The sequence below is a fragment of the Tursiops truncatus genome, chromosome 3 (genome assembly GCF_011762595.2).
Source record: "Tursiops truncatus isolate mTurTru1 chromosome 3, mTurTru1.mat.Y, whole genome shotgun sequence".
Taxonomy (NCBI): Eukaryota; Metazoa; Chordata; class Mammalia; order Artiodactyla; family Delphinidae; genus Tursiops; species Tursiops truncatus.
Window position 1 is genome coordinate 42670122 of NC_047036.1, and position 24684 is coordinate 42694805.

The 24684-nt window shown below is 36.7% G+C and overlaps 1 protein-coding gene, 1 non-coding gene and 1 pseudogene across 27 annotated transcripts in view; 1 reads left to right on the plus strand and 2 right to left on the minus strand.

Annotated features, from left to right (window-relative positions):
- The window catches only part of SLC38A9 (solute carrier family 38 member 9), a 138805-nt gene that overhangs the window by 45753 nt on the left and 68368 nt on the right, over positions 1 to 24684 (minus strand). For all 26 annotated transcript variants that reach the window (XR_012330685.1, XR_012330684.1, XR_012330686.1 and 23 more), the window contains 2 exons: positions 13361 to 13467; positions 1372 to 1485 (listed from right to left, as the gene is read on the minus strand). Coding sequence is in view for 7 of the 26 variants with exons in the window: in XM_033852867.2 (XP_033708758.1) it covers positions 1372 to 1485; positions 13361 to 13467 (221 nt within the window). In the remaining 19 variants the exon portion in view is untranslated. The remainder of the gene's footprint in view (positions 1 to 1371; positions 1486 to 13360; positions 13468 to 24684) is intronic.
- LOC117312022 (small nucleolar RNA SNORA18) lies at positions 17023 to 17153 on the minus strand. The gene has a single exon (XR_004526200.1). It is a non-coding gene; the product is annotated as a small nucleolar RNA SNORA18 (small nucleolar RNA).
- On the plus strand, positions 21037 to 21122 carry LOC117311996 (U6 spliceosomal RNA; annotated as a pseudogene).

The window sequence follows — 24684 nt, forward strand, 5'->3', positions numbered from 1 at the left end:
AATAAAAATGTGGCATTTTACGAAAGTATCAGTCTGCAAATGATTTGATATTGAAACAACAACAACAAAGAAGACCTTGTCCACCACTGACAGTCTGAGAAGTACTGCTCTATAAGGTTCAAGCATAAATTTGTTTGAATAAATTTAAATAGCTAATTCAATGCTACTTCATCCTTAATAGTTCTCTTGCTTTTCCTCCTCTGAAACACTGTTACACTTTCAAAGTAAGATTACAGAATAAGGTGAGAGTGTATGTATCACCTACTATCATTATTATGTACAGTCTATCAATAAATAGAAAAGAATTTATTTCTCCTTCCTTTCATGATTCTTTTCTCCATTTTCGTTAGGCATCTAAGAAAAAAAAAGCTAATCACTCAGATTTTTTTTTCCTTGCAAATACAAATACCACAGATATTCTTATTCCCAAGGGAGTGGGCTTTATATGGGATTGTTCACATCAGGGGAATTTTCAGCAAACATTTGGCTGCCAAAGAACTTCTGGAATCAAGGAAATCAAGAGAACATTTCAAGCTATCATAACAGCAATAACTCAAACCTATTTATCTTATAAAGATGAGAACATTATTACCAATATTATGCTGAAAAAACCTTTATAATTCATCTGTAATAAATCATATTATATACTCCACTACACTATTAGAGGAATTTCTTCTGCCTAGAAAGAAAATCACCTGTGCATGCTATTTCTTGTGAGAAATTCTTCAGTTACATAAAACTAGAGATTATACTATTCCCAGGTTTATGACAGGCCAAAGCAAAGAAAATATTATTTATGGCAACCTTTTAGTAAAAGAATGTTTCCTTTATTCTTTCTGTCTCTCCCTCTGTCTTTTTAACAGTCAAATAGTCTTTCTTTGCTTTGATACTTGACACATAGTACCAAAATGGGTGTCAGACCTATTATTACGGACTGATGAACTAAGACACCAGTTTATTCAAGACATTTCCAGATCTGGACTTTGGAAAATAAGGGAATTGAATATAGTCTCTGTGGAGGGTTTATAAATTCAAGACTACTACTAGTACAGTTCTCCACACACCCAAAAATACTATGCATATAATAGGAATCATTTATTTGAGTACCATAAGGCGCCAGCATGCAGTAGGACTTCTCAGAGAGTCCATCTAAAAATCTATGGAGTATCTATTATAATATTTAATGGAAGAGGAAACCGAAGCTCACAAGGGAGGGGTAAGGTGCTTAAATTCCCACATGCACGGTAAATAGTAGAGATTGTATTCAAACTCAGGCCTGTCTGGTATTATATTTTGCTACTGTATCACACTGCTTGCTCTGCAGGTATGAAGGTGTAAACAATCACACAGAGAGGGTACACAGTGCCTTACCTGCTCTATACAATCTTTGGATAATGGTGGTGAAGGAAATGAAGCAAAAACCAGGACTCCAATATAGAAATAAGTTAATGTCACCAGTATATAAGCAATGGACAAGTCCCTCACCTGTAAAGAAAGAAAAAAATTTCCACAATGTTGAATAAATTTTTAGTAAGTAAGTATGCCTGAATAGGCTAAATAATAAGACTGACAAATAAATATAAGATTTATCTTTTTGCTCTGTGTGCCTGTGTATACCTCCTGGGTATCCAGTTTGCTCAGAGAAAGTAGTTAAAACAAGATCCACATACTTTACAATTAGTCTGACAACTTTTTAAAAGCTATTCTGGAGTATGTAGACTAAGCTACCTGTTGGCAGACTTAGAAAGTTAACATAAATGGTGATTTAACATGATTGAAATTCTGACTTAATTTCAAAATGTAGTTCATTTACCAAAATATAAAATATTTAACTAAAATAATAAAGCTAAGGGACAACAAGAAATCAAGAATAGGTTACTTTCTGTATGATTTATGGAATTAAAAATTTTTTTTTCTTCTAGTGAATTAACTTGTTAATTCATCAAAGCATGCCTAGACCAAAAGAGACTGGTATATATTAAAATATATTTAATAAAGGAAAGCTAACGCAGACAATAAGCAGGTATTAAAGACAAGCTTAATAAACCTAAACAGTAAACAAAAGGAAATCAAAAGGCAGCTGTTCAAACAGCTGCACAATCTTATGATTGGAACCAGTAAACAAATGGAGAACATTAAATAAATTGGATTGCTTTCTTCCACTGCTGCTCCCACCCTCCCAACCATCCCCATGCAAAGTAAAAAGCTCCAAGATATTTAATGAAGCCAGCTGTCAGATCCAAACAGAACAGATCCCACAGCTTATAAATCTGGTCTCCATCACCACTAAAGTTATGGCCAAATAATTCAGCACAACTAAATTATGGCTATAAGCCTATTCAGTTTTCATTTTAAACACACATTACTTTGAAAGCTAAGAAAACAGGTAAGAAAAAAAATTATATATAATTTTGCTTTAGTTTGATTCCACAGTAAGAAAACTGGACATTTGGTATTAGAGAACATTTCTGATTTTTGGGAAAACGTTCCTCCTTAAATGGGCTAAAGCAATAGTACAGAGTTATAAACTTAAATGTTGATAAATTCACTTAAAAAGCAAGTAACAAAATATGAGAAATCCAAAGTTAGGTCTAAGTTGACAATCAGCTTGAAAACAAAACAGGGATTTCAAACCCTAAATTAGACAGTGGATAGGCTATGGAACTACAGGAACCTGGATTATGGAGATTGCTTCCAGCCTTTTCAGAGTTTCTAATTGTGAAGGAGAGGCTGACCAAACCTCCAGGGAAGTTCCAAAGTCTTTCCTCTAGTTCTTGAAGCTCTAGGGCCCATCTCAGGCTAGACTTCAGTCACCCCTTGGGTTGCCTGATGGTCTTGTGTATTATTAACAGAAATGAACCAGGCAACTCTTATTTTCATATCAAAGGGTAGTAGTCTCCCATTATGACACTTGAAAGTCATTCTACCCTCAACCTACTCAATGTCACTCAAGAACAAAGAAGTTTTGCAGAACGCAAAACCTTGGAAGGCCAAGAAGGCTGCGTCAGAGAGAGCTATATATAAAAAAGGACAGCTACCATTTCATGGAGTCTTTAGCCAGTATACCACATGATCAACACATTATTTTGGGCAGGTTTCCTGCAAAGATGTGTATCTTAGCAAACTTTGGGGAAAATCTGATGAAGATAAAAAGGCAAAGATGCAAGGCCTTCCTGATAAGATAGTTTCCCCCTTCTGCTTCCCTGTTCTTATAGTACTGTACACATATCTGAAATGTAGCATCTACTACCCTATATTGTAACTGTCATGAATTTTTATTATAAAAGAATCTATATATATGATATGAGGATATCAACTGGAAAGAAAATGTCCTTTGACACCCAAAAAGTAGTCAAGGTTAATAGTTCTTCTATCATGTTGGTATTTTAATTTTTCCGTATCTAAGTTGGTCCACACTACTAGACTATGAGACCCCTGAGGACAAGGACTGTGTCTTCTTCATCTTTGTATCCCCAATCCCCAGGACAATACCTGGCACATAGTAGGAACTCAGTAAATGTAGGTAAAAATAATCATGCTGTCTACAATTATTAAGTGCTTCTAGGTACTAGGCTCTGTGCAAAGCACAGTACATATATTATCTCACTTAATGTAGGTACAATCCTTTTCTTCATTTTATAGATAAGTAAACTAGTGCAGCTAGGTTATTTTCTCTCTGTTTTTTTTTTTTGGTGGCGTTGGGTCTTCATTGCTGCACGCGGGCTTTCTCTAGTTGAGGTGAGCAGGGGCTACTCTTCACTGCGGTGCGTGGGCTTCTCACTGCGGTGGCTTCTCTTGTTGTGGAGCACGGGCACCAGTAGTTGTGGCGCACACGTGGGATCCTCCTGGACCAGGGCTCGAACCCGTGTCCCCTGCATTGGCAGGCGGATTCTTAACCAGTGCGCCACCAAGGAAGTCCCTACAACATTTTTCATGGTTACACAGTGAACAGTTGGTGAAGTCAATATTCAAACCAAAGACTTTCTGGCTCCAAATTGCATGCCCTTAGCTACTACAATGGAGAGCTAACCAGTTTCTAATACATTTGTGTCATAGTTAATAAACAATACTAAAGAAAATGGTGAAAGAGAGGTAACAAGTTTTGAGTAACAAACGATACAATAAAGCACACATATAGATGCAAGAGAAATAACTATAATCAGAAAAGTTCTATTTCACAGTAGCATAAATGTACATTCAGTAGAACTAGGTCAAGAGTTACATATCTGGGGACTTCCCTGGTGGCGCAGTGGTTAAGAATCCGCCTGCCAATGCAGGGGACATGGGTTCGAGCCCTGGTCTGGGAAGGTCCCACATGCCACAGAGCAACTAAGCCCGTGCGCCACAACTATTGAGCCTGCGCTCCAGAGCCGGTGCTCCGCAACGAGAGAAGCCACCACAATGAGAAGCCTGTGCACTGCAACGAAGAGTATCTCCTGCTCACCACAACTAGAGAAAGCCCACACATAGCAACGAAGACCAACGCAGCCAAAAATAAACAAATAAATAAATTTATATATTAAAAAAGAGGTACATATCCGTTTTCATCTGAAAATACTTTAATGAACAGAAATGATATTTTAATATAAAAAGCAGCTGAGGTTTAGCACAATCCTGGGAAACATGCCACCTATGAAGAGCATGCACATATGTGGGCTTTGCTATTCTCTGGCTTGAACACAAGCCATCACTATTCTAGGCCTGGAGATACGGCCTCTTAAAAGCCTGTTTAATGGAAAATGGTAGAAAAAAACCATCTTTTAGAAAATGAGGCTCAAAGTAAAAAAATATTCAAAAAACAGGCACAAGTGACCATATGAACTGGTAATGTGTCAAGAATCCTACACATTAATAAGGTAACTTATTCTGCCTCGCAAATAAGCAGTGGCTAGCAGGGCTGGCACTAGAGAACTAATGACAGGAAGAATGACAACTGGGACACAAGTGGATCTGGGAGCACATTCTGTTTCTCAAATACGTTTTATAATCTATCTGTTCCACGTACTGTTCATAGTGAAAATACTATCCAGTGGAGCATTTACTAAGAAAATGACAGACCTACCGCAAACATTTACATAAAAACTTCTGCTGATGTATATAGTTGAGTAAACGACACAGATTCATAAGAAGCAAGAAGTGAATAATAAATTAAGATATAAGGCATCTCAAATAGTTTTTAAAGAAGTAAGCAGGGCATAAAACTAAACAAAGATAGGCAAAACAAAACAAAAAAGCACAATATAGGTTCTGATTCAAACATGATGAGGAAATTCAAACAAGATGAGGAAATACCATATCCAGGATGGTTATAAAGAATACATATTCTGATGATAAGAAATGAGTTGGATGATCTTCAACTCTACAGCTTTTTTTTTGGTAAGGTATGCCTTACTAAAAATAGAAATTATATCTCATTTAGTTATACATATAAAAAATTACGTTTGGTGAAAGAAAACCCATGAAATTAAGTCAAATTTGGAAAACCTGGAAGATCTGAGCACTACACCTGTGTAGGAGCCTCACTGTTCTCCTTCACAAATGTCTTTAGATCCATGTCCAACTATAGCTTATATAGAAGAGAATGAGGCCTTTTTATTCTTATATCTTTTCTATTTTCAAGCTTTTTTTTTTTTTTTTACTGATCTGTGAGTGACTAACTCAACATCAACATTAAGAATTCAGAGTTCCTGACAAGCTTCATATTTTCTGACTTAAATCTCAAGAAAATATTGTATCATGATATTAACAAAACATCTGTGAGTCAAATTACTTACTGACACCTGATTAAAAGTACAATCATTAAATAAATCAAATGACAAAGTTTTTCTCAGAATATAGTACCATTTAGTTTAGCTTAATTTATGCAATATATAAGTATAGTCAAAAGGAGAGTGTTCTATATTTACAAGTATTTAAACTGCTTAGAATTTTGCTGGCACACAGTGCTTCATAAATATTAGCTTTATCATTAGTAATTATTAATATTTTAAGAAGTTAACATGAAGCATAACTGATTTTTTGAACGCTGGGCCGCATTTCACATACTAGTTTCAATCAATTAAGACAGTAAGAAGACATCACCCATTTCAACTTTTATTTTTAAGCCTTTAAAAAGATATCTTCCACAAGGGACAAAAGTTGAGTTACACTTCATTAGCTGAACCTCACATACTAGTTCTACAAAATGCTAGTCCCCAAACTCAGTAGAAACAAGAACTCATTTTATGGTATTTACATATGGAATATGGATTTCAAGGCCCATTTGAGTGTTTTTGTATGAAAGGCAGGCAGGACTCTTCCTATGTCTTTCGGGGACTATGAACAGAACATTCACCTCTCTACCCAGTCCGGAGCTTCTCACACTGAGGAATGCACACCTTCAGGTAAACTGGTGTAAATTTCCAGCAAAGCTCTTCCTCTTAAGAATTTTCAGGAGCAAAAAAGCTAAGTACAGACAGTCCTCTCTTTTCATGGTAGTATGAGACTGTGAAAGCGCCTGGACACCTTTCTGAGGAAGATACCTTCGCAGCTGCAGCACAGTTGGGGTCGGTCTGCTCCTGCCTCACCACTGTTTGCTCTCGCCCAGGAACAGGTCAGTCAGGAAGTTGTGCTGCAGCAAAGGCTTGCAGATACTGGGAAGACCCCTTTAACACCTCACCAAGGGAGAATCACTCCATCCAGCCACAGCATAACATCTCTGGAGAAGGGGTGTGCTGACTCGATCAGAGGCACAAAGGAAAAATATCTAAAAACGAAAGGACCAGTTCAGAGGCCAACTAAGACTCTGGGAGTCACTACAAGAAAAACTCTTTGAGATGAAGGTTCTAAGACTCTAAGATTTTTCAAAGTTGGTTCCAGATGAAGATCTGTAAGTGATTCATTGACTTGTACAGTCTTTCAGAGACTGTTAAGCAGATTACTTCCACCAGTATTGAGCAGTTGAAGTCACCAGTGCAGCTGCTTATATCAACTATTTTAATAGATTAATGGTTGTTAAAAAAAATGACCATGCAGTGCGATCATAATAATCAATGCGAAAAATTATGATTGTTCCGTGATGCTTCCTCTTTCTCATGGTATAATTGTAAGAGCAAACTTCCATTCTATGCTTTGGTGAACTGTCATATTCCTTTCTTCTAAGTTTTCATCAGCTTCCAACATTTCATTTTTTGTGCTTTCAATGTTGTGAAGTATCGCTAAGAATTCTTTCAATGTGAAGTTTTTTGATAGTGTCATTTCCTCTGCAACATCTTCAGCCTTTTCATCACAACCACCTTCTTCATTCATGTTGATAAGTTCACCTTGCCTAAGTTTCTCTGGCTGCATACCTAGAGTCTCTTGAACGGCAGCAATGTCAACATTTCCACAGTCAAATATGTTTGATTCAAATTTCATTTCCACCATTATGACTTTTTGTTTCATTTTTGCACTTTTGTGTTTGTTTGCCAATTTCCTTTTGATTCGCCATTTTTGTAAAATATAATGTGGGTTTACCACCTGGTGACAAGGAGGCAACTGAACTATCTGCTTTGTCATCTGGATGTAACGTGAATAATAGATGGGCAGTGACCAACCTCTGACAGATTTTGAAAGAAGTGGTGTGACTGGTAACTAATCATGTTGTGCATCTGTAATTTATGGAGTGAATTATGAACTGAAGGGCTAGTAGTTACTACTTTATGCAAGTACTCATAATTCAAATCCTGTGGCAACCTAAATTTGAACCATGTGGTTAGGGGGTACTGACATAATTTAACTAAGCCATAGTAACTGAAATTCATGCATATGGGAGCTGTGCAAACTGAAGTCTGCCTGTAATTTAACTCATTATTTTCAGACTGTTTTCTAGTAAGACAAACTAATTATGAGCACAATAAAAATATGCATGAGTGTTTAAGATAAAACATGAGAGTTCACTGAAATTGTGTTCTTCACCCCCAGATACCCAGTGTATACAAGGTGTTGTTCTCTGTCATTAAGGGGACTTTGGTGGTAAAGTTTGAGAAACACAGCCTTATGGATAGAATGACCCAATATACATGAGAATCCGACTTCACAAAATGTGTTTCTGTGGTACTTGGTCTAAGCTGGCATAGTTGATAAGGATAGATAGGTGACTTGGCTGACACCAAGGTATACACTGTTAATGACATACACTATTTCCTGTAAAGATAAAATAGATTTTTCCCACATATCTCTAAACTTGCTAAACGTGTGGTAGGCAGCTTAGTTCAAGTCAGGAAATTTGTGAAGGAGAGGAATTTAAGAGTAAAGGCCATAAAGTTTATCCTCAATTTTCCCTCTACACCCCAAAGTTCCAAATGATTATTTAGGATAAGTAACATTTTCTTCCTATTCCCTCAAAAGGTTTAAAACTGTTTATGATAAAAATACAGTAAGACTAAACATTTCCAAAATAAAAACCCTATCTAAAGTGTGAGGGATACAGGGAAAGATAAAAACTCTAAAAATACATTTGCCTAAGAAAAGTTATAGAAACAGATAAAAGAACTTAATACTTTAAGTTTTCCAAAAGTCAAAGCAAAAATTGAAACAAGAATAGTTATATGACACTTACTGTCAAACAATGAGTTTATTAAGAGAAACTTTTTCCTAGCCTTGAACACAGGAAATTTTCTCTCCACAGTCTTTGTATAAAGGATGTTGAGCAATTTAACAAAGACTATCGCAATTACAGTTCTTAATAAACAGTGAAGCAACATTCTGCATATGGCTTTCTTGTATTACCCTGAACCTTTGGTAAAAAGCCAGTTTTAACATTAAAATCTAGTGCAGTGATGAGAGAAGAGAGAAAGAAATAACTGATGTGGTTCAGTTATATATTTTTCTGAGACTCTAACATTAATATCATAGGAAGAAATCTTGGAGAAGACTTAATATGTTCTCATTGCAAAACAAATTTAAAGGCACTAGAAAAAATCTGCGGGATACTCTCCTGTTAACAGAAAGATCCACAGTTTGTAAACGTCAGGAAAGCAAGGGTAAGAGAGGTAGAAAAGCTAAAAACTTCTAGCCCCTACTATACACTAGGTCATGTTAAATACTTTTCCTATTTTATAATATTTGATTATGATTAAAAACTTGAGAGGTAGGTATCAAATTAGGCTATTTTTATATACAAAGAAAATGAAATTTGAAGATCACCAAGCTAGGAAGTTGGGAAAAATCAAGGTTTACTCAATTCCAACACCACTCACAGGTAATATGCCAGTCGTATGTAACCAGGTAACAATAAAGATGAAAATGGAAGAGCTTGACTTATATTCTTGCCCTAATTTGAGACCTAACTTCCTTCTACTTAGAAAGGCCCTCATAATGACTCTGCCAAACATTACTTGAAGCCTTCTCAGAATCCCCAGGCACAGTGAACTCTTCTTTCCTTTGTATTTCAGTAACAATTGTATAGACTCCTATTAGAACTTCATCATCTTTGTTTACATGGTTAGAAGCTATCAAATAGAATTCAAATTGTACAAATAAGGCCACAGGTAACTGGTTAAATTTTGCTTCCTTTGGGTTTAGTTTGCTTGTCTTTTTTCCAGTGTCTTAACATAGAAGGTTAGGTTACTGATTTGAGATCTTCTTTTCTAACGTAGGTGCTTACAGCTATAAATTTCTCTCTAAACATTGTTTTAGCTGCATCCCATATATTTCATTATGTTGTGTCTTCATTTTCAGTAATCTCAAAGTACTTTTCTAATTTTTCTTGTGACTTCTTTCTTGACTCATTAGTTATTTAGGAGTATGCTGTTTAATTTCCACATATTTGTCAATTTCCCAAATTTCTTTCTGTTTTTGATTTCTAACTTCATTGTGGTCAAAGAACATACTTGGTATGATTTCAGTCCTTTCAAATTTATGGACTTGTTCAGTGACTCAGCATATGGTCTATCTTGGTAAATGTTTCATGTGCATTTGAAAAGAATGTGCATTCTGTTCTTGTTTGAGAGAAGACTTTTATAAATGTCAATTAGATCAAGTAGGTTGATAGTGTTTTTCATGTTTTCTACATCCTTATTTGCTATTTGTTCTATCAATTATTAAGGGAGGGGTGATGAAATCTCTAATTATAATTGTGGATTTGTTTACTTCTTGCAGTTTTGACAGTTGCTGTTTCATTTACTTGGAAACTCTGTCACTTGGTGCATACGTGTTTAGGATTATTATGTCTTCTTGATGAATTGATCCTTAAAGATCATCATATAATGTTCCTCGTTATCTTTGGCAGTACTCCTTGTTCTGAAGTCTACTTTGATATTAAGACAGCCTCTCTTGGGGCTTCCCTCATGGCGCAGTGGTTAAGAATCCGCCTGCCAATGAAGGGGACATGGGTTCGATCCCTGGTCAGGGAAGACCCCACATGCTGTGGAGCAATTAAGCTGGTGCGCCACAACTACTGAGCCTCTGCTCTAAAGCTCACGAGCCACAACTACTGAAGCCCGTGCACCTAGAGCCTGTGCTCTGCAACAAGAGAAGCCGCTGCAATGAGAAGCCCACGCACCGCAACAAAGGGTAGCCCCTGCTCGCCACAACTAGAGAAAGCCAGGGTGCAGCAATGAAGACCCAACACAGCCAAAAATAAACAAATACAAAACAAACAAACAAAACCCCCCAGCCTCTCCACCTTTCTTATGTTTAGTGTCTGCATGGTATATCTTTAAAGTAAATTTCTTGTAGACAGCACATAGTTACATTTTGTTTTTTAATCAGACTGACAATCTCTGTCTTTTAGTTGTAGTCTTTAGACCATTTTTAATGGAATTATCTATACTACTCGGTTTGAATCTATTATCTTTCTGTTTGTTATCTATTTGTCCCATATAGTCTCGTTTCCCTTTTCCTGTCTTCTTTTAGATTACTTGGGTATTTTTAAAGATCCTATCACCACTATTTGCTATTATCTGTACATCTTTTTTTTTTTTAGTGACTGCTCTACAGTAAACTATGGCCCATAGGGGAAATCTAGACCACTGTCTGTTTTTGTAAATAAAAAGTGAAAACAAGAAAACACTCCCATTTACCACTGCAACAAAAAGAATAAAATATCTAGGAATAAACCTACCTAAGGAGACAAAAGACCTGTATGCAGAAAATTATAAGACATTGATGAAAGAAATTAAAGATGATAAAAATAGATGGAGAGATATACCATGTTCTTGGATTGGAAGAATCAACATTGTGAAAATGACTCTACTACCCAAAGCAATCTACAGATTCAATGCAATCCCTATCAAACTACCACTGGCATTTTTCACAGAACTAGAACAAAAATTTCACAATTTGTATGGAAACACAAAAGACCCCGAATAGCCAAAGCAATTTAAGAATGAAAAACGGAGCTGGAGGAATCAGGCACCCTGACTTCAGACAATACTACAAAGCTACAGTAATCAATACAGTATGGTACTGGCACAAAAACAGAAAGATCAGTGGAACAGCAGAGGAAGCCCAGCGATAAACCCACACACATATGGTCACCTTATCTTTGATAAAGGTGGCAGGAATGTACAGTGGAGAAAGGACAGCCTCTTCAATAAGTGGTGCTGGGAAAACTGGACAGGTACATGTAAAAGTATGAGATTAGAACACTCCCTAACACCATACAGAAAAATAAGCTCAAAATGGATTAAAGACCTAAATTAAGGCCAGGCACTATCAAACTGTTAGAGGAAAACATAGGCAGAACACTCTATGACATAAATCACAGCAAGATCCTCTTTGACCCACCTCCTAGAGAAATGGAAATAAAAACAAAAATAAACAAATGGGACGTAATGAAACTTCAAAGCTTTTGCACAGCAAAGGAAACCATAAAGAAGACCAAAAGACAACCCTCAGAATGGGAGAAAATATTTGTAAATGAAGCAACTGACAAAGGATTAATCTCCAAATTTACAAGCAGCTCATGCAGCTCAATAACAAAAAAACAAACATTTCTCCAAAGAAGATATACAGATTGCCAACAAACACATGAAAGAATGCTCAACATCATTAATCATTAGAGAAATGCAAATCAAAACTACAATGAGATATCATCTCCCACCAGTCAGAATGGCCATCATCAAAAAATCTACAAACAGTAAATGCTGGAGAGGGTGTGGAGAAAAGGGAACACTCTTGCAGTGCTCGTGGGAATGTGAATTGGTACAGCCACTATGGAGAACAGTATGGAGGTTCCTTAAAAAACTACAAACAGAACTACCATATGACCCAGCAATCCCACTACTGGGCATATACCCTGAGAAAACCAAAATTCAAAAAGACTCATGTACCAAAATGTTCATTGCAGCTCTATTTAAAATAGCCCAGAGATGGAAACAACCTAAGTGGCCATCCTCAGATGAATGGATAAAGAAGATGTGGCACATATATACAATGGAATATTACTCAACCATAAAAAGAAATGAAATTGAGCTATTTGTAATGAGGTGGATAGACCTAGAGTCTGTCATACAGAGTGAAGTAAGTCAGAAAGAGAAAGAAAAATACCGTATGCTAACACATATATATGGAATTTAAGGCAAAAAAAATGTCATGAAGAACCTAGGGGTAAGACAGGAATAAAGACACAGACCTACTAGAGAATGGACTTGAGGATATGGGGAGGGGGAAGGGTAAGCTGTGACAAAGCGAGAGAGAGGCATGGACATATATACACTACCAAACGTAAGGTAGATAGCTAGTGGGAAGCAGCCGCATAGCACAGGGAGATCAGCTCGGTGCTTTGTGACCACCTGGAGGGGTGGGATAGGGAGGGTGGGAGGGAGGGAGACGCAAGCGGGAAGAGATATGGGAACATATGTATTTGTATAAATGATTCACTTTGTTATAAAGCAGAAACTAACACACCATTGTAAAGCAATTATACTCCAATAAAGATGTAAAAAAAAATAATAATAAAAAATTAAAAAAATAAAAATAAATAAAAATAAAGTATACAGGAGGATAAAAAAAACAAATAAAACCAAAAGTATATTCTTGACTAGGGCAAAACTATTGTCTACTATTATTCAGAAATTTTTTAAAAATCTGAGAGGTGTGTTCATTAATATTAAAACCAGATAACATGGTATCAACAATAAAGGAAAATCTCAACCAAAAGTGTAAAAAAAAAAAAAAAATTTTTTTTTGCAACACAGTCACCACCCACTTGTTTTCATATTATCGTTACTTTCATGCCACAATAGCAGAGCTGGGTCATTGTAACTACATGGCCCACAAGGCCTAAAATATTTACCACCTGAACCTTTACGGAAAAGTTTGCAGACCACTGTTTTGTGGTTTAAATTTAAAAATTAATATCTGGTAACAAAAGTCAAATCCTCAGGTAATTACTCACATTGTTTTCTTGGTTCTTGTTGTTCTTCAAGAGGGTGATAATACAATTATGAATAAAGAAAGCAAGGGTAAGCACCCCAGTCAGCTGTGGAAACTGAAATCTTATCTCTAGGAGAAAAAGGGGGGGGGGAAAAAACATATTAAAACTGACAGTTGGAAAATGAATATTAGTAGCTGAAAGTTGATTACTAAAAATCAGTTGTCTCTGTTTTGTCCAGGGAATAAGAATATTAAAATGTCTTTACAAAGTTCCTCAAGGCTAACATTATACTAACAAATACTTGAAAAGGGAAAGAAAAGGAATCAACAAATGACTACTCTGTAAAGGTACTTTATATCAGTTATTTCTGTTTGAGGTCATACAACTAGTATGTGGCAGGGCAAGATCAAATACAGGGTCTGTCTGATTAGAAAATGGGCAGAACACCATGGAGAACAGTATGGAGGTCCCTTAAAAAACTAAAAATAGAACTACCATACGATCCAGCAATCCCACTACTGGGCATATACCCTGAGAAAACCATAAGTCAAAAAGAGTCATGGGGGGCTTCCCTGGTGGCGCAGTGATTGAGAGTCCGCCTGCCGATGCAGGGGACACGGGTTCGTGCCCCGGGTCCGGGAGGATCCCATGTGCCACGGGGCGGCTGGGCCCGTGAGCCATGGCTGCTGGGCCTGCGCGTCCGGAGCCTGTGCTCCACAACAGGAGAGGCCACAGCAGTGAGAGGCCCGCGTACCGCAAAAAAAAAAAAAAAAAAAAGTCATGTACCACAATGTTCATTGCAGCTCTATTTACAGTAGCCAGGACATGGAAGCAACCTAAGTGTCCATCGACAGATGAATGGATAAAGAAGAAGTGGCACATATATACAATGGAATATTAGCCATAAAAAGAAATGAAATTGAGTTATTTGCAGGGAGGTGGATGGACCTAGAGTCTGTCATACAAAGTGAAGTAAGTCAGAAAGAGAAAAACAAATATTGTATGCTAACACATATACATGGAATCTAAAAAAAAGAAAAAAAAAAGTGGTTCTGAAGAACCTAGAGGCAGGACCAGAATAAAGACGCAGACGTAGAGAATGGACTTGAGGACACGGGAGTGGGAAGGGTAAGCTGGGATGAAGTGAGAGAGGCATGGACATATATACACTACCAAATGTAAAACAGACAGCTAGTGGGAAGCAGCCAGATAGCACCGGGAGATCAGCTTGGTGCTTTGTGACCACCTAGAGGGGTGGGATTTGGAGGGTGGAAGGGAGACGCAAAAGGGAGGAGATATGGGGATATATGTATATGTATAGCTGACTCACTTTGTTATAAAGCAGAAACTAACAAACCATTGTAAAGCAATTATACTCTAATAAAGATGTTAAAAAAACTAAAAAAAAAAAAGGGCAGAAGACCTGAATATACATTTTTCCAAAGATACACAGATGGCCAAAAGGCACATGAAAAGATGATCCACATTGCTAATCATCAGAAAAGTGCAAATCAAAACCACAATGAGATACCACCTCACATCTCACACAAAATAGCTATCATCAAAAAATCTATAAATAACAAATGTTGGTGAGGATGTGGAGAAAAGAGAACCCTAGTACACTGTTGGAGGGAATGTAAATTTGTGCAGTCAATGGAAAACTAAAAATTAGAACTACCATATGATCCAGCAATTCCACTGCTGGGTATTTATCTGCAGAAAATGAAAACACTAATTTGAAAAGATAATGCACCCCAATGTTCATAGCAGCATTATTTACAATAGCTAAGATATAGAAATAATCTAAGCGTCCATCAACAGATGAATGGATAAAGACGGTATGGTATATATATGTATAATGGAACATTACTCAGCCATAAAAAAGAATGAAATTCTGCCATTTGAAGCAACGTGGATGAACCTAGAGAGTATTATGCTTAGTGAAATAAGTCAGAGAAAGACAAATAGTATACGTTATCACTTATACATGAACTCTAAAAGATAAAATGAATGAATAGAACAAAACAGAAACAGACTCACAGATATAAAGAACAAACTAGTGGTGAACCAGTGGGTAGAAGAAAGGCAGGAAGGGCTAGATTGGGGTATGGGATTGAGAGATACAAAGTACTATGTATAAAATAAATAAGCAATGAGGATACATTGTACAGCACAGGGAAATATAATCATTATTTTGTAATGGAGTACAAATATATTGAATCACTACACTGTACACCTGAAACTAATCTTGTAAATCAGCTCTACCTCAATAAAAAAAAATTCAGGTGTCTGACTGAATTTGTCTGACTCTGAAGTCCTTCCTCTTCTATTACTTGAATTTGCCAGAAAAATACTTAGAAAAGTCATCAGGGAAGGGAGAATTTGTCATTTAACATTCTTCAATGGCTAATCTAAAATGCATTGCTTAAAAATACTGGAAATAATTTAAATGTCTACATAGAGGGGAATGGCTAAACTATGATGCAGTTGCTCAGTGGTACATATTATGCAAGAATTATGTTCCAGAGAAAGATTTTATGCTACAGCAAATGTTCATAAGTCAAATAGCATGTATAATACGATTTTACTTTTATTTTAAAAAGTGTGTGTATGTGGAAAAAAAAAAAAAAGACTGCAGAGATAGACACAAAGTCTAAATAGTGGTTATCTCTGGCTAATGGAATTTATTGTAAATTAATCACTTACCTATATTCTCTAAATTTTCTACAATAAACACAATAAACATAGTTACTTTCAAATAAGAATAATAAAATAACATTTTAAAAGCACTGCCAATTTTTGTCTTTAAGGTTTGCTAATATAAAAATGAAAAAATTTCTTTTATGTAGAAAAAGATCATGATTTACTCAAAAACAGTGCTGCATCTAGGCAAAGGAGGTGGCAAAGTGGAGGACAACTCATCACAAGTGATTCCTTAGTGTAAAAAGTAGAAATGAAAAAAAAGCCCCCTGGCTTTTTACCATAATATTTTAGGAAAGGAAGTGAGAACAACTAAGAAGCAGTAGCTCTAAAAGAAATCAGGAAGTAAGATAAAAAAAATATTACATACTTTTGTTTTATATCAAGTTTTTTGTCTGCTAGCTTTCATCTGAATTTTTATCTGTGGAAGCAATTCAAAATGTATTTTTCTTAGGAAAAGTCTCTCCTTCTGTCTATAATCTTTTAAAATTTTACATGTCAGCAACAAAGTAAAATGTGGGGGCAATTTCCACTTCTGTTTTTTAAAAAACTCTTAAATTGGGAATAGAAGCATACTTTTTTTTTTTTTGACATTCTGCACAAAGTGTAAAGGGTCTTTTTTTTTATTATGTGTTACATAGGCAAAATTATTTAAATCAATAAATTTTTAAGGAATTTCACATGTTCTGATTCTTTCCACGGCCAATCACATTAGTTCCTCCAAAGTCATAATCTTCAAGATAAGATAGCCCTTTCACTTCCCTGGTGGTGCAGTGGTTGAGAGTCCACCTGCCAATGCAGGGGACGCGGGTTTGTGCCCCGGTCCGAGAGGATCCCACATGCCGCGGAGCGGCTGGGCCCATGAGCCATGGCCGCTGAGCCTGCGTGTCCAGAGCCTGTGCTCCGCAACGGGAGAGGCCACAACAGTGAGAGGCCCGCGTACCGAAGAGTTTGACTGTTAGGTTTTTCAGTTTATTTAGCAGCTCTGTCTTGTAGTTCTTTCCCACTGATCTAATACATAGTTCTATGAGTAAAGGAAACCACATAGTTACTCTATGAAGTGCTTCCAATGATATGGGTTTATAGAAAAAGCCCCATCGGGATAGACCTCAACAGAAGGATACTTTCTCAACAAGAAAAAGAATGATCACTTTAGATCAACAGTTAGCATTATATTTATATAATTATATAGAGCCCCAAATTTTGGGGAAGATGATAAAATTATTATTTATACATGACAAGCCTAACTCAAGAAATAAGAAAAATCTCAAGTAAATGGTCTAATTTTACACTTAAAGAAACAAGAAAAAAAAGAACAAATGAATCCCAAAGTTAATAGAAGGAAGAGAAATAAAGATCAGAGTGGAAATAAATGAAATAGAGACTAAAAAGACAATAGAAAAGATCCATGAAACTAAGAGCTGGCTTTTTTTGAAAGACAAAACAGACAAACCTTTAGTTAGATTAACCAAGAAAAAAAGAGAGGACTAAAATAAATACAACTATAAATGAAAGAGGAGACACCATAACTGATACAATAGAAATATTACAAAGGATCGTGAGGCTACTGTGAACAATTATATGCCAACAAATTGGACAATCTAGAAGAGCTGGATAAATTCCTAGAAACATACAACCTACCAAGACTGAATCATGAAAAAACAGAAAATCTGAACAGACCAGAGATTGAATCAGTAATCAAAAACCTCCCAACAAACAAAAGTCCAGGACCAGATGGCTTCACTGTGAATTCCACCAAACATTCAAGAATTAATACCAATCCTTCTCAAACTCTTCCAAAAAGTGAAAGAGGAATGAACACTTCCAAACTCATTTTACAAAGCCAGAATTACTCTGATACCAAACCCAGACAAAGACACACAAGAAAAGAAAATTATAGGCCAATGTCCCTGATGACCACAGATACAAAAATTCTCAACAAAGTATCAGCAACCCAAATTAAACAATACATTAGGACTCTCCTGGTGGCACAATGGTTAAGAATCCACCTGCCAAAGCAGGGGGACACAGGTCCAAGCTCTGGTCCGGGAAGACCCCACATGCCGCGGAGCAACTAAGCCCATGAGCCACCACTACTGAGCCTGCGCTCTAGAGCCCGCCAGCCACAACTACTGAAGCCTGCGCGCCTAGAGCCCGTGCTCTGCAACAAGAGAAGCCACCTCAGTGAGAAGTCCACACACCACAACGAAGAGTAGCTCCTGCTCACCACAACTAGAGAAAGCCTGTGCACAGCAACAAAGACCCAATGCAGCCAAAAATAAATAAATAAAATAAATAAATTTAAAAAATACATTAAAAGGATTACACACCATTATCAAGTGAGATTTATTCCAGGGATGCAAGTATGGTTCAACGTGTACAAATCAATCAAATCAATGTGGTGTGATACACCACATTAACAAAATGAAGAATAAAAATCATATGATCATCTCAATGATGCAGAAAAAGCATTTTACAATATTCAACATCAATTTATAATAAAAACTCTCAACAAACTGGGTATGGAGGGAATGTATCTCAACATAATAAAGGCCATATATGACAAACCCAGAGCTAACATCATATTCAATGGTGAAAAGCTGAAAACTTTTCCTCCAAGATCAGGAACAAGACAAGGATGCCCACTCTTGCCATTTTTATTCAACACAGTTTTGTAAGTCCTAGCCAGAGCAATTAGGCAAGAAAAGAAATAAAAGCCATCCAAATTTGAAAGGAAGAAATAAAACTGCCTCTATCCATGGAGGATATAATACTATATATGGAAAACCCTAAGGATGCCACCAAAAAACTGTTGGAACTAATAGTCAAATTCAGAAAACGTGTGGGGTACAATTTCAACATACAAAAACCTGTTGGTGTTTCTATACACTAATAACAAACTATGAGAAAGAGAAATTAAGGAAACAATCCCATTACAGTTGCATCAAAAAGAATAAAATACCTAGAAATAAATTTAACCAAGGAGTTGAAAGACCTATAAACTAAAATTTATAAGACAATGATGAAAGAAAGTCACAAATGGAAAGTTATTCCATGCTCATGAATTGGAAGAATCAATATTGTTAAAATGTCCATACTACCCAAAGCAATCTGTAGGTTCAATGCAATCCGTATCAAAATTCCAAGGCATTTTTCACAGAAATAGAACAAACATTCCTAAAATGTGTATTGAAACATAAAAGACCCCAAACAGCCAAAGCAATCTTGGGAAAGAAGTACAAAGCTGGAAGCATCATACTTCCTGATTTTAAATTCTAATACAAGATATAGTAATCAAAACAGTATGGTACTGGCAAAGATCAGACATATAGATCAATGGAACAGAGTGCCCAGAAATAAACCCACACATATACAGTCAATTAATTTATGACAAAGGAGTCAAGAATACACAATGGGGAAAGGACAGTTTCTTCAATAAATGGTGTTGGAAAAACTGGGAGACACATGCAAAAGAATGAAACTGGGCCCCTATCTTAAACCATATACAAAAATCAACTCTAAATGGATTAAAGGCTTGAATGTAAGACCTGAAACCATAAAACTCCTAGAAGGAAACGGGGGGGGGGAGGGTAAGCTCCTTGACATTGGTCTTGGCAGCGATTTTTTGATTTGACACCAAAGCAAAGGCAACAAAAGCAAAAATAAACAAATGGGACTACATCAAACTAAAAGGCTTCTGCACAGTAAAGGAAACCATTAATGAAATGAACAGGCAACCTACAAAATGGGAGAAAATGTTTGCAAATCATATATTGGATAAGGAGTTAATAACCAAAATATATAAACAACTCATATAACTCAATAGCAAGAAAACAAACAATTCAATTAAAAAATGGGGGCTTCCCTGGTGGCGCAGTGGTTGAGAGTCTGCCTGCCGATGCAGGGGACATGGGTTCGTGCCCCGGTCTGGGAAGATCCCACATGCCGCGGAGCGTCTAGGCCCGCGAGCCCTGGCCGCTGAGCCTGCGCGTCCAGAGCCTGTGCTCCACAACGGAAGAGGCCACAACAGTGAGAGGCCTGCATACCGCAAAAAAAAAAAAAAAAAAAAAAAAAGGTCGGAGGACTAAATACGGGCATACCTTGGAGATATTTTGGGTTTGGTTACAGACCACTGCAATAAAGTGAATATTACAATAAAGGAAGTCACATGAATTTTTTGGTTTCCCAGTGCATATAAAAGTTACATTTACAATATATTTAGTATATTAAGTGTGCAATAGCATTATGTCTAAAAAAATACATACCTTAATTAAAAATACTTTATTGCTAAAAAATGTCAAAAATCATAGATCACCATAACAATAATAATAAAAAAGTTTGAAAATTGTGAGAACTTCTCAAATGTGACACAGAGCTATGAAGTGAGCAAATGCTATTGGAAAAATGGTGCTGAAAGACTTGCTCAATGCAGGGTTGCCACAAACCTTCAATTTGCAAGAAAACGCAATATCTGCAAAGTGCAATAAAATGACGTATGCCTATAGGCTGTTATCCAAAGAAGACATACAAATGGCCAACAGGTACATGTAAAGGTGATCAATATCACTAATTATCAGGGGAGCACAAATCAAAAACAATGATAGTGCTTGCTTTGGCAGCACATATACTAAAACTGGAACAATACAGGGGCTTCCCCAGTGGCGCAGTGGTTAAGAATCCGCCTGCCAATGCAGGGGACAGGGGTTCAATCCCTGGTCTGGGAAGATACCACATGCCGCAGAGCAACTAAGCCTGTGTGCCACAACTACTGAGCCTGCGTTCTAGAGCCCATGAGCCACAACTACTGAGCCTGCATGCTGCAACTACTGAAGCCTGCGTGCCTAGAGCCTGTGCTCCACAACAAGAGAAGCCACTACAATGAGAAGCCTGCGCACCGCAACGAAGAGTAGCCCCCACTCGCCGCAACTAGAGAAAGCCTGAGCGCAGCAACAAAGACCCAACACAGCCAAAAAAAAAAAAAAAAGAAAAAGAAAAAGAAAAAGAAAACTGGAACAATACAGAAAATATTAGCATGGTCCCTGCACAGGATGACAACACAATTCGCGAAGCATTCCATATTTTTTCAGTATCCTGTAATAAGCCATAATGGAAAAGAATATGAAAAAGAATAAATATGTGCGTGTGTGTGTGTAACTGAATCACTTTACTATATACCAGAAATTAACACAGCACTGTAAATCAACTATACTACAATAAAAAATTAAAAACAAAACACAATGATATATCACACCTGTTAGAATGGCTATCATCAAAAAGATAAGAGATAACAAGTGTTCTTAAGGATGTCGAGAAAAGGGAACCGTGGTATATTGTTGGTGGGAACGGAAATTGGTGCAGCCACTATGGAGAATGGGATGGTGGTTGCTCAAAAATTTTTAAACAGAACTACCATATGACCCAGAAATCGCACTTCTGGGTATATATCCAAAGGACTATCTTGAAGAGACATCTGCATTATGTTCACAGCAGCATTATTTACAATAGCCAGGATATAGAAACAACCTATAAGTCCATCAACAGATGAATGGATTAAGAGGTGGTAAATATATACAATGAAATATTATTCAGCCATGAGAAAGAAGGAAATCTTGCCATTTGTGACATGAATGGACCTTGAGGGCATTATGCTAAGTGAAATAAGTCAAACAGAAAAAGACAAATAGTGTATGATATCATTTATATGTGGAATTTAAAAAAGCTAAATTCATAGAAACAGAAACCAGAATCCTGGTTATCAGAGGCTGGGGAGGTAGGGGAAATGGGGATATATTGGTCAAAGAGTACAAACTTCCAGTTATAAAATGAATAAGTTCTGGGGATCCAATGTATAGCATCATGATTATAGTTAATAATACTGCATTACTTGAACGTTGCTAAGAAAGTAAATCTTAAATGTTCTCACCACAAAAAAGAAATGGAAATTATGTGATGGAGATGTTATCTAGGTGCTATGGTGGTAATCGTTTTGCAATATACAAGTGCATCAAATATGTTGTACACCTTAAACTTACACAGTGTTATATGTTAATTATATCTCAGTAAAGCTGGGGGAAAAAAGAGTTCAAAGTAAGGGAGCTGGAAAGAAAATTTTATATAAATAAATAAATATATATATGAAATCAACATCTTTCTTATATATCTATAATTGATTAGAAGATATAAAGAGAAATTAAAGAAGTCCATTCACAACAATAAAACAAGCATACATATTGTTAAATACTGTTAAAGGTATTCCTAGGCCATAACTAGGAATAACATTAACATGACAAATTTATATTAAAATATTATAAAACTTCACTGTGGCAGCCATGTAAATGCACTACTCCGATATCCAAGTGAGAACCTGATGCAAGGCATGCAGTGAGCTGATAAAACTCCAGCTGCAGCCTCTTTGGGCTGTGCTGACCTAATCAAGAAGTCACATTTTCCCTGGGCAGCTCCTAGCCAACGACTGAGCAAAGCAGAGTACTTGGGCCTGACCACTTTTGCCCAACCCTAGACTCCTCTGCAGGCAATCTTTGACAGAGCTTCACATTGGGTTGGTTAAGACTTTCTTAATCTATTCCTACCCAATTCTCCTTTCCTTTTCTCCTTTTGTAGATTTGAGCTACAATATTGTCTGATGTAGCTACCTACTCCTGCTTGCCCTCCTCTTTCACAAATGCTCCCCTGCAAAATTTCTTATACTTCTAACTCCATTTTGATGGCTGCTTACAGATATTGGAAGTTGTTTAAGAAAGCAGACAGTGAGATGGGATTTGGGCATGGGATCAGTCATCACCCATCTCTGAATTACCATGTCAGCAATGCTTTAGTGATATCCCAAGGTTCTAACAGTGTTTTCACTATCATTGCTTTTCTACAGATTCTATTGATTCAAAGAGGCTACAGCACCTCTGACCTCAACTTACCTTTTATGAGGGTGGTATCTGACTGCAGCAGCTGCATTATGAATCCTATTGTTAGGCAGGGAATTATAGGACTACTCTTCCTCTACCCTATTAACCTAGGGACACAGAAGCCTAACTCTTAGTTCAGCCAATCCCAAATAAGGGAGAAGGAGGGTCTCATAGCCAACCAGAGTTATTTCTAGCTTAAAATAGAAGACTCTTCATGATCTGGCCTTTGCCTCTTTATCCGTGTCTTCTGTTACTTCACCAATAAGTATTCTTTCACTTCAGCCATCCGAATTCTTGTAATTTCCTAAATGGGTCATGGTATCTCAGGCCTTAACTGTTTCTTAAACATATCGATCCCTTGACCTGGCATAAACCATTCCTCCAATTCTTCATTTAAAGAACTCCTTTTGGCCTTAAAATACTCTTATTTAGAACACTTCTCTGATTCCTAATTCTTATTTACATGCAATTCCTCTATACTACTATGTCTCTTGTGTATCTTCATACTGTGATCATTAATTCACAAAGCAGTCTTACAGCTCAACTGCAAGCTCCCGAACGGCAGTGGGCCATGTCTTTTTGGACAATGCATGACATAATCAGAGGCGTTCATTTATTTTCATAATAAAGGACTCTTGGCCACGAAAGTGGTCAACATTCTACTTTAAATGGCTCTTCAGAATGATTTTGCTTTTTGCTAAGATTTACTAGTTTTCGATAAGCTCTTTTCAATTTAGCTGATCTTTCCTGTCTTTTGGAGCGCTCAACATCTATTACTTCTAAGATGCCTCGTGAAGCAACTTGTTAGTTGATTCTTCTCTAATTAAGGCAGGTGATACCACTGTTGTTTCTAACTTGTCAAATTAGAGTGAGTGAATATCCAGCTTTTTCCAATTAACCAAAACTCTCTGAGTAAATTTCTTGAAAACCTAAGATTATCTTTAACAGCTCTATTGAGATATAATTTACATATCTTTCACCCGTTTAAAGTGTACAGTTAAAAGTTTTTAGAATATTCCCAGAGTTGTACAACCATCACCACAATACCTTACTCCTTTCTATTGCCAAATAATATTCCATTGTACGGATATACCACATTTATTTATCCATTCATCAGTGATCGATATTTGGATTGTTTCCACCTTTTGACTACTATGAATATTGCTGCTATGAACATTCGTGTACAAGTTTTTGTATGAAAAATATGTCTTTTAAAGAACCCAGACATTTATACCATGATCAGTGTGTAGTAAATTAAAGAAGACAGATTCCTTCACAAAGTGGTTTTAAAGAAGCCCCAAACCTCCAATCATTCTCAAACTGCCTACTTTATTCCTCTGAGAAGTCATATTAAGAAAGGAAGTAAGCAGAGGGGGAGAAGATAATTGAATACATAAGACAGGTACTTAGAAAGTAAAAAGAATTCCTATAAATCAATATGAAAAAAATAGAAAATGGGCAAAAGACTTGAAAAGGCACTTGACAAAAGAGGAAATCCAAATTGGCAATGAACATATAAAAAGGTGTTAACTTCATTAGCCATCAGGGAAATGCAAATTAAAAGCACAATACCACTACACAACCACCAGCAAGGCTAGATGAAAAAGAAAACAGAAGTGTTGATTGATGAAGACATGGAACGGACTAGAACACTCAAACACTGCTGGTATGGACGTAAATTGGTACAACCATTTTGGAAAGCTGACTGGCAATATCTGCACAAGT